The sequence below is a fragment of the Rhipicephalus microplus genome, unplaced genomic scaffold (assembly GCF_043290135.1).
Source record: "Rhipicephalus microplus isolate Deutch F79 unplaced genomic scaffold, USDA_Rmic scaffold_22, whole genome shotgun sequence".
NCBI classification, from domain to species: Eukaryota; Metazoa; Arthropoda; class Arachnida; order Ixodida; family Ixodidae; genus Rhipicephalus; species Rhipicephalus microplus.
This window is the reverse complement of record NW_027464595.1, coordinates 7,808,565-7,829,120: the sequence shown is the minus strand read 5'-3', so window position 1 is coordinate 7,829,120 and position 20,556 is coordinate 7,808,565. Positions and strand designations below refer to the sequence as shown.

The following is a 20,556-nucleotide window of genomic DNA, read 5'->3' as shown; positions in this document are numbered from 1 at the left end:
GGTTTAGGCAAAAAGCCCATTGCGTGTTTGGCGTTGACAGCCACACATTCATGCTTGATATCTTCATCGATGGGCAGAAAGTCCGGTTTGTGAACGTGCACGCGCCAGTAACTAGATCGGAGACGAACCCCTTTTTCAGGGAGCTTGGCGAGTACCTGCTGGCCCCCCTCCCGCACGTTGTCCTTGGAGACTTTAACTGTGTGGTCGACACTGCGAGAGATATCCGGGGACCAAGTTGCGGAGGCTCAGCCTACCGTGCAAAAGAACTGATCAAAGTTCTTGAACGCCTCCGACTTTCAGACGCATGGGTCTGCCTCCACGACAACGACTTCGGCCCCACCCGCGTGTCGAGGGTCCCCGCTAGCCGGCTAGACCGTGCGTACTTACCGGAGCTCCTACTTCCATCCCTAACAGCGTGCGAAGTGATCCCGTTGCCACCCCCTCAGGCCACTCTGTCTGATCACGCGCCACTGCTAACAACCCTCCGTGCAAAGCCGGGCCCCAAACCAGCCGACACATCGTGGCGCCTGGATTCTGCACTACTAAAGGATCCGGTGTCTGCACCACAGATCAAGACGCTCATAGAGGCCTCAATTAGAGCATCCCCCCGCGTAACCCCGACTACCTGGGACGACCTCAAGGAGGCCTGGAAGGTGCTCCTCCAAGACGAAGGCCGTAAAAGGAAAAAGCGCTTGACATCGCAGATGAACCAGTTACTGCGCAGAATGCGTATCATTCAGAGTGCTGACACCCTCACGAGGCTAGGTACACGAGGCTAGGTACACGAGATTACCTAGCCTCGCTCAAGGTGCAGTACGAACGGCTTCTTCGGGCAGCTACTGGCGAAAAGCGCGCGACTTGGGCCACCTCGAACGAGCGGCCAGAGGTAGTCTCGCGCGAAGTAAGGGGAACCGGCTCTGTGCGTATTGCAGAAGTAAAGCGCCCAGATCTTATCTCTCGCGACAGACGCGGTCGAAATCGAGGCGACCTTCTTGCACGACTTCGAGACAGCCTTTCACTAGCCGGACGCCACAATGATCGCTCGGAGCCAGCGTCCCTGTCGGAGCTGTGTAAATTCCTTAAGCGTCTGGAAGAGGATGAATGCCTGACTATGTGCAGCGCAGCGACGTTACCGGAATTGAGGGCCGCTATCCAGTCAATGCCACCAAACTCGGCTCCCGGTGCGGACGGCCTCACAGCGGGCTTCTACGCCACATTTTTCGAGAGCCTATGTGAACCGCTCCTAGCCATAATCAACACGGTCCTCAAAGGAACGCGAAACCTGCCTCCTTCGGCATGGGGCGCGTAGTCCTCATTCTTAAAGAAGGTGCACCGCCGGACGACCCTGCTTCTTGGCGCCCGATCACGTTGTTAAATGTAGACTACAACATCGTGGCGTCAATCTTGAACAGCTGACTAAGGACCTTTCTGCCGGATATTATTGCTCCACACCAGGCTTGCGCAGTCCGGGGCAGATCAATGTTCACCAACCTGACCACGACAAGGGACGTGTTCCAGTACGCTTCGGAGAAAAGAGTCACTGGAACCTTTTTTTCTCTTGATCAGGCCAAGGCTTTCTATAGGGTCAGGCACACCTACCTGTTCGAAACTCTGCGAGAGTTTGGCCTACCGGCAAGCTTTGTACAAGTGATAAGGCTCCTGTACTCAGACCTCAGGTGCCACGTAGTAGTAAATGGCTCCACGACGGACACCTTTCAGTACACGAGAGGGATCAGGCAGGGGTGCCCGCTTGGCCCAACCCTCTTTGTACTCGCGATAGAGCCGCTACTTACATCCCTGGCAAGCGACGCGCACATCCGGGGCCTTCCTCTCACAGGAACTGCGGACCTGAAAGTCCTTGCATACGCTGACGATATCTCCCTTTTTGTGCGAGATCCAAGCAGTCTCAAGCGCTTTCACCAGGTATTCGCGTCATACGCCCTAGCATCAGGTGCACAGCTAAATGAGAGGAAGTGTAAAGCCCTCCTATTCGGCCATTTCCTGGCGCACGTGATCGGCAACTTCGAGGTAGTCACCGCTGTTAAGGCCCTCGGTATATACTTTTCCCGCGAGGGAGTTACGGCGTCAACGTGGTCCCGAGTCGTGGACAGGGCTGCACAAGTGTAAGAGAGCGCTAGCCTACAAAGCCTGACGCTATACGAGAAAGACGTAGCCGTCAAAACAAGCATTTGCGCCCTAGCCTCGCACGCGAGCCGAGTAGCGGTGATGCCTACAAGAACGGCAAGCCAGTTGACCAAACTCATTAACGCATACCTCTGGGATGGGAAACCGCCACCATTGAAGCAAAACTTGCTACAACTGGCAGTGTCAGAAGGGGGTCTCGGCCTACCTCATGTGTTGACCACGAGCAGAGTCCTTGTCCCGAAAACCGCCCGCCTGCTCGCGCGCGCGAGTGATTACCTAGGGCGCAACCTACTCCTCTACTGGAGTGGAGTGAAGCACGACTGGCTGGATGCTGGCCGCCACACCGGGCCCTTTGCTGAGGCAACCGCGCCCTTCTGTAAAACGGCTTCGGCTACCTGGCGCATGTTGAGGCAAGAAGTGCCCGAAGGCGATGTGGATGAGGACCCGCCAGCGCGCATCGTTGAAGCCATCACGCGGAAGCAGCTGAGCGACACTGAAAAAAAAACGAGCTGAGCGCGCGAGGCGCGAATTATTCTCGCTCCGTTGCGGCACCCCCCCGTGATGCACAGGATTTCCTCCTGAAAAAGGCCTGGTCCGTCCTCCCCACCAGACAACGCCTGCATAAATTTGGAATAGTCCCGGATGCACGTTTCCCGAACTGTTATGCAGTTGAATCGCAGGATCACGCGTTGTTCCTATGCGTGGTGGTGAAACCCGTGTGGCGGATAGTAGCCCACTCCTTTGGTATCCGCCCACCTCCCCACCACAAGGGCAACAAAGGTGCCTTCTGCCAACTTGTGCTGATCTTCACGATGCTAGCTGTTTGGCAAAGGAGATCGCTAGCGGAGGCGCGTAGAAAGCCTGTGCGGAGCGCGTTTCCGGTAGTCTCGCGTATCCGGCGGTTGCTAAGGGCCCACCTATCCGGCGAACTCGAGGCCAGCGGCGAGGAAAACTTCCTTCGTCGCTGGCATACCAAATTCTTTTTTCTGTGGAATGGCAAGCTAGCTGCCCCAGCAGTACCTGGTGACCCCCCTCCCGCTGTCAAGCACATGCAGAAGGGGACTTGTATATATATATATATATATATATATATATATATATATATATATATATATATATATATATATATATATATATATATATATATATATATATATATATAAATACATCTGTATATCTGTATTACTTTTTTCATTTCATCACCCCATTGTCGTTGTTATTTGTAATCGATTCGGGCAAAGTGTGCTGGTCGACACTTGAGTTAATTTTTGTATAGCGCCTTCTTCATTGATTGGCGCCTTCAGTCGGTTTTTTACGCGCAGATTGTTGCTGATGCCTTTTTTGGGGGAAGACAAGAGCCCCCCCCCCCCCCCCCGCTCCCTTGCACCCGCCTCCCTGCGCCCCCCAGCCTCAAGGCCTCTTTTATACTTCCGGGCATGCACTTACCGTGTACAAAAGCAGCATTGTTTCAGGCGACAAAAAAGAAATAATACCTAGAGTTGTACAGCGCGAAGTCGCTACTTGTTCCAACCGCGTGTTGAGAAGACCTACCGCCGCGCATGATTAAGCCTGCTGGAGCACCACGCGCTGTACAGTAAATAGACGGGTACATTCCCCCACATACATTTTGCCTCTGTAGTGGTGCTTTCCTGATTGTACATGCACCCTTTGTAGTCGTGAAGCTCGATGTTTTTGTCATGTACTTTATCCTTGGTTGGAAGTCAATAAACTTCTCTTTGTTGCTATCTGTGCAAGACTGGTACTGTATCGGACTTTCCGTTTAGCCGGCATAGGTTCGCCCAAATAAACAGTTAAATCCCAACATAGAGTCTCCTGTCTTCGGCCGCGTCACGACCCCGTGACCATATATACAGGTATCATGAATTTATAACCATCGCAATATTACGCACTTTACCAATTGAACAATCTTTACGTAGAGAGGCTCTCATGAGGGCAGATAAATTGTTGCGGTTTGCTAATACAGTTATTTAAACGCCTCCCATTAATTTCAGCTTTGATTACTCCATTTGTTAATTAACATGTGTCAGTATGAACGATTGAACACTCCTGTAAAGTTGACATGCACGAGATATAACCATCCTTAGTTGCACTGGCTTCTCAATCGTTGCAATACTGCCAATGGGTATCCAAAAACCCATCTTTTTCTTCCTGCATTTCGCAGGTATCGCAGAAATTTAGGAGCCAGTGCAAGCGAAATGTTCACATGACGGGCATGTATATTTTTCAGAAGCGTTCAATTGCCAGTACCAGCAGGAGTCCGCTAGCACAGGATATAATCGAGGCTGAATCGATTGATAGTATCGCAGGTCAGCAATATACAGCCGTTGATTGTCTTCCACTGTTAGGAGTTATCCTACCTACAGAAATATCGTCATGTTTCTGGCATGCATGTTGTAGTGTCTGCAGGCTCTCCATTGATAAAATTATTCTGGGTAGTGCGCATGCGCCAATGGGTGTTAACAGCAGAGTTCCGCTTTCGGCCAGAGCCCTTCTTGCATGAGCCAGGAACCAACAAGCACGGGAAAATAAACGTGGTTCTCCCGTAACTTGTCTGGCTTTTTACGGCTCGTCTGTTGCGGGCGAAACACTTGGCGACGAAGATGGAGTTGCACAGAGTTGCACAGCGTCAAGAAAGGCAAGTGTTCTCGGCATTCATCCTCTGTTCTGTATTGACGATTGAAGAGTGCTGAAATTTTTTGTCTCACTGACTGACATAATGAACAAAGAAGCCAGTGCACGTTCGATACAGTTTGCTGCTCAACTGCACGGGACAGATGCAACCATTCGACATTTCCACGAGTGATTGGGCGTCGTAGGAAGAGCGGCTAGCGTCGTTTCTAATCGTCAACCAGGTGGCCGAAAACGACAGAGCACATCCATTTTTGAGAATCGTTGGTCCCAGAACCTATAGTCTTCTGGAATCGCTGGTCGCCCTGGCACGGCCTTGAACGAAGACTTTCGAGGTACAGAATGAGACCCCGGGTCGCCGAAACCGTTGATAATCGGCGAGTGAGCAAAGTTCCACAAAAGGCATCAAGTCTGAGACGAGTCCATTTCTGATTACGTTGCCGAGCTACGTAAGCTAGCTTGAACTTGTGATTTTATAAGCTCGTTAGACTAATCCCTCTAGCAACACTTCGTGTTTGGTTTGTTAGGAGAGGATCTGCAGTGAGTGTTGTTCACTGAGGACAGCAAGCTCACATTTCAGAGAGCCGTAGAGCACACGCTGGCTGTGTATGCTGCAACAAAAAGCACTGCTTAACATGAAGTCATGCATGGCGTTGCCTGCAGCCAACGCCATGCATAGAGTACACGCGCCTTCAAGTGACTAGTCGCAAGCATATGTTTTCGCTGCGGGTCACCGAAAGATTACGGCAAAGTGTGTCCTCACTTATACGACAAATGCTATAAGTACAACAAAAGAGGGCGCCTTCAAGAATTCTGCCGTAGTGCCTCCGGCCAGTTGCGTGAAAAACGCTGAAATAAAGCACTATAAAACTTTCGCGGTGGTATCCCGCTTAAAAGTAGTAGCCATAAAGAGTGTGTCTGCTTCCAGTATTGAGCCTATCATGGTACCGACGAAAGTAATTGATGTGACAGTCTCTACCCAAGTGCCTGCATCACAGTCGTGCTTTCCAACTAATACCCCCAATTTTTTGCATCAACACACTCTGGCCAACCCAAGTCAAGCTGCGCAACTACACAGGCTTCCTAGTTATCCCGAAAGGCGTTTTACAGATCAAGGTGCAGCACGGCGACAACACGGCGAGCCTGCCTTAATACGTCGTCGACCAGGAGGAACCGACATTGCTAGGCTGGAAATGGCTATAGGCAATCAGGCTGAAGTGGAGCAAAATCTGGAACGTCCACCCTCTACTACAGTCGCGGCTGCCCATCTCATGGCCATTAAAAAAAGGCTACACGCTTTGATCACAAAGTACGACTAATCTTTTTAAGGATGAGCTTGGTATGATTACAGAAGAAAAAAGCTGAGGTGTAATTCAAGCCTAATCAGGCACTGAAGTTTCTTAAAGCAAAAAGCATGCTGTTTGCACTGAAAAAGGCAGTCGAGGTGGAGCTTTAAAAGATGGAAAAAATGGACTTCATAACCGCCACGTCAGTGCTACCTGTTATTCAGAAAGACGGCGGCATACGCCACTTTGGCGATTATAAGGCGACAGTGAATCCATGCCTCGAAGACATACATTATCCGTTGCCGAAGGTTGAAGACATGTTCGCGGTAATGGACGCAGGCACGCATTTTCCGAAGATTGACCTAAACAGCACTTATCAGCAAGTGGTCATGTCTGAGGCCTCAAAGCAATATCTAACACCCAATACGCACAGGGGATTGTTCGTTGCCAACCGATTACCTTTTGAAATCTCTTCCGCGCCAGGTATTTTCCGAAAGAGAATGGATACTATGTTGAAGGGCCTTAAAAGTGTTTGCTGCTACCAAGACGACATTTTGGTAATGAGGAAAACAGAGGACCACTTAGCCAACCTTGAAGGGCTGCTAAAGAGCATCTTCAAAGTCGAGTTGTCAAAGTAAGCAAAGACAACTGCTCGTTTTTTTCAAAAATAACTTCACTACCTTGGCCCCTAAATCAGAACTGACGGCATTTCTTCATTTTCAGATAATGTTCACGGACTTCTCCAGGTACCAAAACTGAAGTCAAAGAAGCAGCTACAATCTTTGTTGGGCGTCGTCAACAGTAACAGCAAGTTCGTGCTGAAGTTATCTACGGTATCTCAATCATTTTATAGACTTCTCTAGATGACGGTGGCGTGGAACTGGGACGAGCAAGCTTGAAAAGCGTTCAACCTAGTGAAACCTCTACTAGCGAAACCACATAAACTCGCACACTAGGACCCTGAAAAACAATTTTCTGTCATGCGACGCGTCTCATTATGGTGTAGGAGCCGTCCTATTTCATGTCTACGATGACGGTAGGGCCCGGCCCATTGCTTAAGCTTCAAGAACGCTATCTGAAGCGGAAAAGAATTACGGTAAACTTGAGAACGTAGCGTTAGCGCATGTTGTTGGTAAAAAGAAGCGCCACTTTTATTTATACGGGTGCGCATTCACCTTAGTGACCGACCAAGGTGAATCATTCAAACCATATCGGACCCGAGTACAGGAATTACCACCATCGCGCCAGCTCGGTTACAATGCAGGGCCGTCAAGTTGGGAGCGTACTCGTACAAAATAATCTTTGAAAAATCGAGCGAGAACGCGGAAGCCGATTTATGCTTACGTCAGCCGCTGCCAGATGATGAAGTGGAAACCAAAGAAACAGAAGAAGCGTTTTGTTCATTGCGATTGGACTAGCTGCTTGTTTCTAGCAGAGACATCGCAGCTGCAACGAATAAAGACCAGATTCTTCGTCTAGAGAAAGAATTCATAAATGATGGATGGCCCACGATGATCACGGAGGAGCAGTTGAAGGCTTTTTTTTGCAGATGCAATGAGCTAACGGTGTATTATGGCTGCGTTTTGCTGGGAATAAGAGTAGCCATCCCCGCGAAACTGCAAGGGTTCATCTTGGATAAACTCTATGACGGTCATCCTAGCATCGTGCGCAGCAAAGAGCAAGAGCACAGCAATGCGTGGTGGCCAGCGCTTGAGGCGGACCTAGAACGTCGCATCAAAATCTTTGCTAGCTGTCAAGAGCAACGTAACGTGCCAATCAACGCACCTTTTCGTCCGTGGTTATGGCCGACTCACCAAGGAAGCATGTTCATGTAGACTTCGCAGAACCTTTTCCGAATCTCATGCTTTTATAGGTGGTCGACGTACATTCCAATTGGCCAGAGGTTTTCGAAATGCGCTTGACAACTGCAGAAAGCACGACTCGTTGTTTTACGGAGCTGTTTGCTCATTTAATTTTCACTGAAACAATTGTTTTCGATAAACCCCTCAGTTTGATTCGCAGTAGTTCAAACACTTCGTGCAGAAAATGGGGGCCTGACATGTCCTTACAGCTCCCTAGCAACCCAGTTTCAATGGGCTGGCAGAGCGTTTTATTCAGACTTTAAAGAACGCTCTTAGCAAAAATGGCAGAGGAGAGACACAGCAGGTAAAGCTGCCTAATTGTTTGCTATCGTAGTGCAATCACCGGCAGCATTGCTCCTAGCTCGACGCTTACGCTGTCGGCTTGATTCCGTAAAGCCCTCCATTGGGGCAAGAATGGGCCACAGACACGGCACTCAGGCACTGAGTCATCCGTGTCGCGTACGTCATTTCGTGGTAGGCGACAACGTGTTTGCGCATAATTATTCTGGAAAACCAAAATAGACTCCCGCTGTGATTCTTGTCCAAACAGGTCCTGCCTCTTTCCAAGTGCGTGCAAAAAAACAAAGCGACACCTCCACCTGGCGTCAGCACCAGGATCGGCTGTGGCATATACCTGCAGGGGAAGTTATCTCTATGCATGAGACAGCTGGCGAAGCTACGACCAGCAAATTCCTTGTTTTTTCCTGAGACTGGCGAAGTATTGGTTCCTGCCAGAGCAACTCCGATTACCCCACATGCCACACATGCCCCCATACGAAATCGTCGCCCACCAGACATATTCCAAGCTGGACTCTGATGAACAGTGCGTGTGTTATTACGGGAAAGGCGGATGGGGATATTTTGTCTGCTGGGATTCCATCCATTATTAAGAGCACTCTGCGATGTCCGCATGCGCCAATAGGTGTTAAAGCAGAGTGCCGCTTTGCACCAGTGCCTTTCTCGCTTGAACCATGAACCCACGAGCATGGGACAGTAAACGTCGTTCACCCGGAACTTTTCTAGTCCTTTACGGCACGTCTATTGCAAACGTAACACAAGTACTGTGGACTGTCAAAAATCCATGTTGCTTATATATGGGCTTGCATGTTTTTGAATAAAATATTGGTGCAAGTTAGCGCCTACGTTTGACACTTCTTCTATTTTCCGTCTTTTTTGTGCCCTATAAGCCTCAGTATGCCATATTACCAGAAAGAAAATGCTAACTCACCATTGTTCAGTTTCAGTCAAAATCGGCCTTCATCGTTGTTGTAGCGGGGAGAGCAGTTCTTGGAATATTACCGAATGAAGACACTTCGCTTTCACGAACAATGGTGGTCAAAATATCGCAGACCACAGGAACCAAAGCGCCTTCTGACAGCTGCCTGCGATGCTCGAGAGCGCGCACTGCGAATGCGTGCCCTTGTTTACCTGGCAGCCCGCTCGTTCGCTCTCTTCAAGAGCACGCACCCTAGAACGCAAGACGAAGCCCAAGGTGTCACCCCTGCTGTCACCACGGAAACACCGAGCGGTGATGTGAAACCAAAAAGTTATTTTGTTAGCAGCGCTCGGTGCACACCGCAATCTGCGCCTAAGTACCAGACACTCTGCTCTGTCGACAACGTGCACATTGCGTCATTTTTTTTTGAAAATTGACATTTGTGATAGGTTTATAGCGCTGACAACCGGAGTGACACCTTGCAGTCGTTCTAGCGTTGTGGTGCTCATGCTCTTTGAAGGCAGCGAGTGAGCAGGCTAATAGGTAAAAAAGAGCGCGCGTGCGCAGTGTGCTCTTTTGAGCCTCGCAGGCAGCCGTCAGAAGGTGCAGCGTCGCTGTTTAACACGTGGTCCCGTGGTGCGCAAAATTTTGAACGCCATCGTACATTCATCTTTGTCAACTAACCAAGAAGCTCACTTTTCAAGGTGATCGCTCCTGGTGTATGCCCCATTCATTCTCTACGTGACCATTTTCTCATCTCATGTCCAAAGTTAGTTATGTCTCGTTAGAGTACACATTCATTTTTTTTAGTATTGAAGTACAGTGTTTATGCTTCTCAGTTGCTGTCGCACAGGTCAGGAGTTTGATCCCCACCACGGCCACCTCATTCAGACATTGGTGGAACGCTATTTAGTTAGGCGCACTCAGAAGCTTTTCGCTGTGGCCTACGCCCTAACTATATCGTACTTTAGGCAAGTACCACTTCAGTAATTATTAATTTCCTGTTTTTATCGGTACGCTCATGAATGCACCATTTCTTTTACCATCCGTGTTGTTCTATGATGAGCTATGGGACGTTGCTAATCAACATCGCACGCGTTGCGCGCAACCATCTGCACTTATGGAGAAACTCATGAGCTGAGTCGTGGCATATTCGCAAGGTGATTTCAGCTTATCCACACATTATTGAATTACTATAATCCAGATCATATTGGTATTGTTGGTAGTTAACATCATGTTCTAACCTTGAGGAACCTCAAGATGACGTCGTGTTGACGTCAAAAAATAAGAACCGATTGGCAACCATGGCCTCAGTAAAGCATTGAAGGCGTCTGAAGTATCTGACAACTTTTTCCCATAATAAGGTTTTATACAAAACGTTTTAAAATATTGTTACGTTATTGTTGTTGGCGCATCGATGACGCTCTAAACTGCCTGCATGCCACGTCCTACTTTTCATCCGTTGACCTGAGATCAGGTTACTGACAAATTTCGATGCACGCAGCTGACAAAGACGGCATTCGTTACGACCGATGGACTTTATGAGTTCAACGTTATGTCATTCGGATTATGTAATGCTCTTGCGACATTCGAAAGATTTATGGACTCTATATTGCGTGGTTTGAAATAGCATATATGCATGTGTTACCTTGACGATGTCGTAATTTTTGGACGTACGTTTGAGAACACCAGTCTTGACCTCGTGCTCCACTGCATTAAAAAAGCTGGCCTTGTAGTGAATACAAAAAAGTGTCACTTTGGCGAGTGACAGACATTTGTGTTGGGACATCTCGTCGACAAAGATGGCATTAGACCTGACTCACAAATGACAGCGGCCGTTGAATCGTTCGAGTGTCCTTAATCTGTGAAACAACTGCGTAGCTTCATCGGGCTGTGCTGGTATTTCCGCCAGTTCATACACAGGTTTGCGGATGTCGTTCACCCCCTGACGACCAATCTACGCAAGAACAGCCCGTTCCAGTGGACCTCCATGCGTTATGCCACTTTTAACCAGCTTAAGTGTTTGTTAACTTCGCAACCAATACTTAGGATCTTCAATCCTTCGTCGCCCAGAGAAATTCACACGACGCAAGTGGCAGTGGTATGGGTGCAGTTTTCGTTCAGCGTTCTGGCAATAAGTAACACGTTGTGGCGTGCGCAAGTCGTTTTTCAAGCAATCCTGAACGCATCTACACAGTGACCAAACAGGAATGCCTAGAAGTAGTATTTGCCGTAGAATGGTTTCGCTCATGCATCTATGATCGCCCGTTCACTATCGTCACAGATCACCATTCCCTGCGTTATCTGGTCAACCATCATGACCCATCCGACCGCCTCGCACGATGGGCCATTCGTTTGCAGGAATGTGTCTTCACTATTTCACACAAGACTGGCCATCTCGCCATTTACATGCTGATGCGGATTGCCCTTCCGGGATGCCGCTACCGACGACAGATTGGGAAGCCGATTATTTTGACAACCTTATCGCTTCTTTGTCGTATGGCTTTCCCGATACCGTGACTTTTGCCGCTGAGCAGCGTAATGACCGAAACTTTAAAGTTCTCTTCCCTGGAGCAAGAAAGTCATTAGGCGAAGGTCGATTCTGCGTCCGACGTGGTCTTCTTTACCAGAGAAACTTGTCCACGATGGGCGCCCACTTTCTGCTGGTTGTTCTCGAGTCCCTCCAAACGTCTTTTCTGCGTCTCACGCATGATGACCCCACCTCTGGCCTTCTAGGAACTGCACGAACACTTAGTCGCATGAAAAAGTGGTTCTATTGGCGTAAATGAGCAAGACAATCCAAACTATGCGGCCAGCTGTACGCAGTGTCAGAGCCACAAGCGGCCCACTTCTGGTCCAGTTGGTCACCTACAGCCCGTAAAGCCTCCCTGTTCGCCTTTTGAAATGATTGGCATTATCTGATGGGACCATTTCCACGCTCCTCAAAAAATAACCAATGGATAATTGTATGCGCCGACTACCTAACGCGGTACTGCGAGACGCCTGCCTTATCCTCCGCTGCGGCAGTCCAGGTTTCGGAGTTCCTGTTGCATTCTGTCATCCTCCAACATGGGCCACCTCACGTGATAATAAGTGACCGTGGACGACAATTTGCCCCTGATTATGTGGAATCATTACTTTGTCTGTGTACCTCCAAGTTCCGACCCTCAACTGCGTATCATCCACAAACTAACAGCCTCCCCGAGCACACAAACCGAACGTTCATCATCATGTTGTCAATGTACGTCACCTCCGACCACAAAAACTGTGATGAAGTATTACCATTTGTCACGTACGCCTTCAACACGTCGAAACACGAAACGACAGGCTACAGCCCTTTCTATCTGCTCTACGCTCGCTCACCTCGACATACGCTGGACACTATGTTTCCTTTTGCCGTCGATGACAATTTAACAATTGCGGAAACTTTGTGTTGTGCGGAAGAGACACGTCGACTTGCCTGCTTACGTACACTGGCAGCACAAGAGTCCTCCAAAACTCGCTACGACAGTCAACAGCGGCATGTAACCTATGTCCCCGGTGATCTAGTGTGGGTGTGAACTCCAATACGCAGACGTGGCTTGAGTCAAAATCTACTGGCACACTACGATGGTCCGTTCATGATACTCCATCGTCTCAGCGTGGTCAACTATGAAATTGCAGGTGTCACCACTATAGTGGCCGACATTCAAGCAAGACAGAGGTGACGCATGTTGCCCACCTGAAGCCGTTTACACAGAGGATACAAGAATGACTCGCCCAGAAGGCTTCGTCTGAGACAGGACGAATGATACAAAGTGTCACTACCAGGAAAAACAAGGGAAGCGCGGGTAGAAAATGAAGAGGACGTTGGTTCTACTGCGATTCCCCTGAGTGGGTACGAGCCATGGAGCTGGAATGGTGATCTTCACCATACTGTGATCGCTGACTCGGTGCGCAATAAAATCCAATCCCTTAAGTTACCTTACCATACGCAACAATATAAATAAGCTTCCACTCTCCTCTGCATTGTTCGTGAAAGCAAGGCCTGAGACCGATGAAGGCTGCGAAAAGACAAGCTTACAAACACGCTATGATAAAATAATTCAACTAAGAACTGACTTAGGAACAGCCTTGAAAGTGAAAATCCCAGAATTAAAACGTATAGTTAGACATTTCTATTATTTCTGTGAGGTTTCTATAATTTCTTTTTGTTTTTGAAACCGATCGCCGAGAAGAAAGGTAAATATTTTATGAATATCCGAGTGATGCCAAGGGTGTAAGCTAAGTCGTAAAAGTAACGATGAAAAAACAGCAAAATTAAGTAATAAATAAATTCACTTGCAACACTCAGCAGATAGAGGGAAAGTGGCTAAGATTAAAAAAGCAATAGCAGGAAAGGAAAAAGCGCTGTACAGAATGCACACAAATCGACAAAGCCACTATTTTGAAAGTTACTTATAGTGATCTCAAGGCATTTTCATCTCGAACTGAGAATATATGAACGCATAAGCGTAAACAAAGGGGCCACGCTGAAAAGCGAGTGCAGTGCTTTAGATAGGGGAGAGGCTTTTTAAAACCAGCTGGCACTCGAAAATGCGGTAAGAAGTACATATGTGGTTGGTATAAATAGCGTCTCAGTGATCGTGTTAGTCACTCAGTTGGCTATTTGTATATGGCCATGTACGGATGTTGCTCCGCAACGATGGCCTAGTGGCTAAGGTACTCGGCTGCGGACCCGCAGGTCGCGGGATCAAATCCCGGCTGCGGCGGCTGCATTTTTGATGGATGCGGAAATGTTGTAGGCCCATGTGCTTGGATTTAGCTGCACGTTAAAGAACCCGAGGTGGTCGAAATTTTCGGAGCCCTCCACTAGGGCGTCTCTCATAATCATATGGTGGTTTTGGGACGTTAAACCTCACAAATCATTCAATCAGTCAATCAATTATGTACGACTGTTCATTTACATTCATGAACTCAAGCTTGGAAAAAAAAGGAATCAGCGTTAGGTGAAAGCCCCGCCCATTAATACTTCAAAGCAAGTTTTGTATTGTTTTACACTAAGGCGTGGAAATAGTGTGCACATGAAGAGTAGCCGAGTTTACTTTGATGTTGACAAACATCATTCTTGTATTAAAGCCGACACGCTTTAATACATGTCTACATGTCTAATATTTATGTCTAACATAAATATTAGTCAATTTTGTGCCAAAATGACGACCAAAAAGCGAAGAAAACACATAAACGGTATGGGCAGTCATTTGCAACTGTCTCTCATTTCTAACATGTCTCTTTCTGTACAATAAGGGTATTTTGTAAACCACTTCAGTGGCACACTTCGTAAACGGCCACGCATGCTTCTTTTTACAGCGCTTCAGCTGCTCAGCATGATTTCCAGTGATGCACAGGCGCAACTTTGCTAGTTTGTTTGGGGCAGCGAACTCCAGCAGTACTTCATGCCGACTCGCCACCTTTTTAAGGTTGTGTGTAACCTTATGCATATATGTTAGAAACAGTTGCTAGTGAGCACCCTTCCTGACCATGTGTTTTCTTCGTTTGTGTGGTTTGGTTTGATTGAGAAATTGACTATTCAATTCAGGCATTCATATCTAATTACAGCACATGTTTATTCTCCAGAGCATAATATTACATGCTATTTTTGTATTCATATTTGCCTGTTCAAGAGCACAAGAGCTGCACCAATAGGGTTCATTAGATACAATTTCTTATTTTTGCACAAAATCGTTATAAAATGCCCCGCCGGCGTAAATATTTTCTCAGTATTGTTAATTTTATTAATAAATATGAAATTCAGTGATCACCATAACTTTGTGCATCACCTTTCAATTGATAGATGTGTGAAGTTTAACGTCCTAAAACCACCATTTGATTATGAGACGCCTTAGTAGAGGGCTCCGGAAACTTCGATAACCTGGAGCTCTTGTGCAGCCGAATCGGAGTAAACGGGCCTACAGCATTTTCGTTCGTCGAAAATGCAGACGAGTACCTTAGCCACCGGACCACCGCTGCGGGGCCATCATCATCCAATCTAACAAATATGCGCCAACCATAATTATATTTTTAATTGACTATACACTAACCTCACGGCAAAAAAAATAAAAAAGTAAAGCGGTTTAAAAAAAGTTTCGCACCCCTTTCTCACAGAAGCATAACACTTTTTAAGTCGCTTTTGCCACAGTACATTTTTGCTCTGCGAAGAAGTTCTTTATGATTTGGAAGTGGCTACTAATACTCGCTATCACAGGACAAAAAATATTTTTGCCCTTTGTTACTCACGCATGCAGATGTCATACAATAACGAGTACTAGTATGAGTGCTGGCCGTCTTTTAGATTGATTTATGAGGTTTTTACGGCCTTAGGAGACAATAAAGAAAATCGTACGCCACTTTTTTTTCTTTTCGCCACCACTTTGAACTCCTTCTTTATGAATCTCTCCAATTTACGGCTCACCTGTCAAACAACTTATTAGGCTCGGCAAATGCTATTGTGAGTTTTAGCATTGTTTGCACTGTGGGGCAGTTCAAGAGGCTGCTTATTAAAATAACTGCGCTTTCATGTATTTTGAATGAATAAGCGGTTGTTAAATAATTTCATAAATATATTTTATTCAATTGGGTGATTCAGTCTGATATGTTGTACTACTGTAAACTTGGAGCCCCGCCGTGGTGGTCTAGTGGCTAAGGTACTCGGCTGCTGACCCGCAGGTCGCGAGATCGAATGCCGGCTGGGGCGGCTGCATTTCCGGTGGAGGCAGAAATGTGGTTGGCCCGTGTGCTAAGATTTGGGTGCACGTTAAAGAACCCCAGGTGGTCGAAATTTCCGGAGCCCTTCTTTATGACGTTCTTTCAACCTTATGGTTATTTTGGGACGTTAAACCACACATATCAATCAGTACTGTAAACTTAGAATTTCAGGCTAAAAACTGCTGCGTTTCTTTTTCCTGAAACCTGCTCCAAAGTTAAATTTTCTTCCTGGAAAAGGAAGATATAATGCTCGAAATTATTGCTCCAGATCTTTTCTTGGCTGTTCTACTCCTGGTAGCTCTAAGTGGTTACTCTTTCACCCCAATTTGTTTGTTCATTTTATGGTCTTTGATGTTGCATTGTTTCAAGGTAACATGTTATCATGTGATGCGTTTAATATTTGACATCTTTACATCAACTATTCTGCATGGTAAGTATGTAGTGAGGCTGTTAGGTCACTGTAATTTTTCATATTGTTTTCACTCCTGTATTATTGTTTCTACAATGTTCTGAATGTTTGAACACACAAGGGTTTTTGTGAAATGAAAATGCCATTTTAAGAGTGTTTTTTTGGTATACTCAATAAAATACCACTAGCCTTCAATATTATGCATAAGACATGCCACAACACATGCAAACTGCGGCAATGGCAGTCTGCTTTGATATATTATTTCAGTATATTGGAAAAATCAGGCATGCTGCACTGCACTCTTCCTGCTGTTTGTATGTTTCACTGCACTGTACTTTTGTGTTGCATTGAAGCATGTTAAAATTAGTTCTTTATTTTTAAGCACAAATAAAGGCTCTTCTGTTGTACTTTGGTATGTATGCCTTGGTCGTTAGAGCTCCATGCCATACCGTTAACGTCTGATTTCTGGTCATTTTTTGTATCGAATGGCATTCTGCTCTGCACACTCGAAAAAGGTTTTTGATTAAGCTACAATTTGTCTCTGAAGCATGTGTGTGCTCTGTGTCTAATAAAATAAAGGTTGATTTCATTTTGCACTATGGGATGACTTTGTAAACGTTGTGTTATGTGCGGCAGCTCATTATTGGTGATGCCTTCACATTCAGCTACGATTACCTGTTATATGTGAGAGCCTTATAGGTCGTGCTTCATATATGCACCATAAAAGCAGTGCTAGGGCCAGGATTTTCACACTATGGCAGGAGCCACTACAATTAGACACCTGCACTTGAAAGGTCTAGCAAAAGGGTAAGCTTTGTAGTGCTTCCACGGGGGCCTACTGGAAGGGGGTAGCACTCAAATTATGGTATTTTTCGCATGAGTGTTGAGGCATAATTCTGCGTAAGCACCCTCACACCCTTTTAGATGTTTGGGTGAATTTTACCCCTACACTACTTGTGTTGTTCAAAGGTGTATTAACAAGATTACATCTTTACGCCCTTAAGATTATTTGGGTGTACATCGCTTTTACACCCTCATTCCCTTAAGGCCACCTTGGTGTACCTTTGCTTTTACACCCCAAAAATGTTTGTCCCCTGGGGTGGGAATCAAGACATACACCCATAGTATAGGTGTAGTCCTGCTTGTTATACCCATTACGTGGTGTAGGGGTGTGAGTTATAGACATTATAAAACACCAATAAGGGTGTAATTTGGTGTATAGTGTATTGAATCCACCACCCTATCATTAACTTTTTCGACCATAGTGTCGATTCTCTTCAATATTAATATCTCCCGTAATCGGTGCCGTTTCTGGCGCCTTTTAGTATATAGCTGGGTTTTTTAGCGCACGAAAAAACGGGGACAGAGCAAGATGAAACAGGTGCCAACTTGCAACAATGTTCACTGCAGAAAAGGGTCCCGTCTCTCACTGTCCGTGTTTTTTTTTCATGCGCTAAAAAACAGAGAATGACGAACCAACATCGCAAATACTCTACGTTACTAATACCTTCTAAAACAAGTTATGAGTGCTCACAAACTAGCAAAGGGATCTTTCTTGAAAGACATGGCAAGATGAGATCTATTCATCAAGACCTTCCCAGGAAGAGTTGGCGAGGAGGGGAGGCAGTGCATGGCCTAGGTAATTCACGCCTCTGCCTAATAAGTATTTGAATGGTGTGTGAATGACCTTGCACTAAAATACGTGCGAGTAAACATCACTAAAAACGGGAATCTAGGTAAAGCTGAGAGTAATGCCACGGTAATGCTGAATGTGAGCAGATAGGATTCGGACACACAACACACTCCTGAGCACACTTCTTTTCCTTTATGGCTCTTTTTTTAGCAGGCTTTGTTTCAAGGTTACTACAAATCATAAATGTGAGCACATTCACATTATGTGAAAACAAAACGAAAAGAAGCTAATGCTAAGAGACAAAATTATCGCGCGAATGGCTGCAGCGAAAATCTGTAGGTTTCGAATATCAAGAAGAGCGACATTTAAAATAATCCAGGGTGAAATTATTTGCAGCGATCACGAATAAGAAAATGCCATCTCAGAAATGTCCACCGGGCTAGTCCGCATTCGCCGGTTGTCGGGCGAGGAAAAACATTGTGCTTTAAATCTTTCCTGAAAATAAAATTGAGCAAAGAGAGCAACTCATCGATGCCGTAAAATCGTACTCAACGTCCTTTTTCTAGAGACGTACAGATCTTGATCCTCGACAAGAGCGCTTTTTATTGAGGGGGGGGGGAGCGCCTGTTACTGTGGTGGCTATGCAATGTCACGGACTGAGATTTCAACAACGTGCTGATAGCACTCCCGAATATTTCACTCTTGGACTTCACAAGCGATCTGGCACTTTGCGAATTCGTTTGGAACAACTAACTGTATTGGAACTATTGTTTTGTGTGTTACATCTCCATTTTTCTGTTCTCCCGTGTGTAAAAGATAGAATTGTTGCATATCGGCTGCTGACCCGCAGGTTGCGGGATCAAATCCAGGCTGTCGCGGCTGCATTTCCGATGGAGGCGGAAATGTTGTAGGCCCGTGTACTCAGATTTGGGTGCACGTTAAAGAACCCCAGGTGGTCGAAATTTCCGGAGCCCTCCAATACGGCGTCACTCATAATCATATGGTGGTTTTGGGACATTAAACACCACAAATCACTCAGAATTGTTGCATATCCTATGAAACGTTTATACTTTTCAGTGATTATTATTTTCGGTTTTGTTATCAAAGATTACTGGCAATCATCTGCAAGCCAACGAGTTATACTTGACTTGCTAAAAGAGCAGATTTTGCATTGTCTTTGTGAAATATTTTATTTGTGGTAACAATGCAGTGCCGATGTAATCACAAGAATTATTCGCCGGCGCAGTGATTATCCGGGTGAAGTGCGTGTGCTATCAGATCCTGCTGTACCATGTGATTCATGCACTCTGCGCGTGATAGAAGTGACATTGTCCATTATGCGTTTGCCGATGGCGATTCGAAGGCAAGTCCAAGCTTTCTGTCATCTTTTTTTTTAATCTCTAAAGTTGGCAATCAAAAGGCACAGCACTTACTTCAGTTTGCGTTATCTCAGTAACTCGAATGCACTGAAATGAAACCGTTATGTCGGGTGAAATTGCTAGAAGTCGGCATACAAAATGGTAACAAAAAATAAAAAAAGAGCAATGTGGGACGCCATCACATATTGTGCTTTTGTGACAACCACGCTTAGACTTTGTAGTCAATAAAATAAAGCGGCCAAAAATTTCTGCGACGATGAACACCGATCTTGTACTACACTCAATTTCCGTGGGAACTTTGTAATTCAGCTCAGTTGTCCCATGTGCACAGGCAGGATTTGCTATTGTGCAAACGCCAAGACAGAGCTAAATCACCGGCGTATAAATTTACGAATCCGTGTTACAAAATGACGTTGCTGTAAAAATGCAAACTGCAAAAGTAAGCGATACATAAACAGTCAATCTTGTTGCAACATGCGGCTATAAACAACGCATAATACCAGTGATTTCGATGCTCTAAGCCTATCCCGTTCGACCTCTCTTCCGAGAGATTTACTAAGAAATGCTCCAGAAAAGGAACAAATCATTCTAACGGCGCCGACTACATCCTTGTGAAAGATTGATTGATATGTGGGGTTTAACGTCCCAAAACCACTATATGATTATGAGAGACGCCGTAGTGGAGGGCTCCGCAAATTTAGACCACCTGGGGTTCTTTAACGTGCACCCAAATCTGAGTACACGGGCCTACAACATTTTCGCCTCCATCGGAAATGCAGCAGCCGCAGCCGGGATTCGAACCCGTGCCATGCGGGTCAGCAGCCGAGTACCTTAGCCACTAGACCACCGCGGCGGGGCTCCTTGCGAGAGCTTCCAGAGATTGCGAGCAATAGAAATTCACTCCGTTCCTATTCCACAAAAGCTTTTTTTTTCTAAAACGGCTTTTTGTGTATACTCTCTAAGTACAGTACACTGTTCATAAAGATACCGCAAAAATTAGTCAAGCGTGTGCCGATATTGCTGACGCATTTTTACACTCTACGAACCGGCGCCACTCATCCGTCCTGAACAATGGCGCGTTCTATGTAGATAAATGATGCCCTTGTTTCAGCTAAGCGCCATGCCACCCTTCTACTTTTCTTTAATGGCATGAGGATGAAATAATACTATAGTTTTTTTTCCAGGCACTTAGAGTATAAAACTTAAATTCGGTTTCCGAATGGTCATATGTAG

The 20,556-nt window shown here is 46.2% G+C and overlaps 1 protein-coding gene across 1 annotated transcript; it reads left to right on the top strand.

Annotated features, from left to right (window-relative positions):
• The first annotated feature begins 50 nt into the window (after positions 1-50).
• Positions 51-779, top strand: LOC142786341 (uncharacterized). Its single transcript, XM_075883972.1, has one exon. The coding sequence runs from the start codon at positions 51-53 to the stop codon at positions 777-779; it is 729 nt and encodes a 242-aa protein (XP_075740087.1).
• Positions 780-20,556: the final 19,777 nt, after the last annotated feature.

Excerpts from the sequence above, each read along its gene's own strand:
- LOC142786341 (XM_075883972.1), top strand. The coding sequence starts at position 51 with ATGCTTGATATCTTCATCGATGGGCAGAAAGTCCGGTTTGTGAACGTG.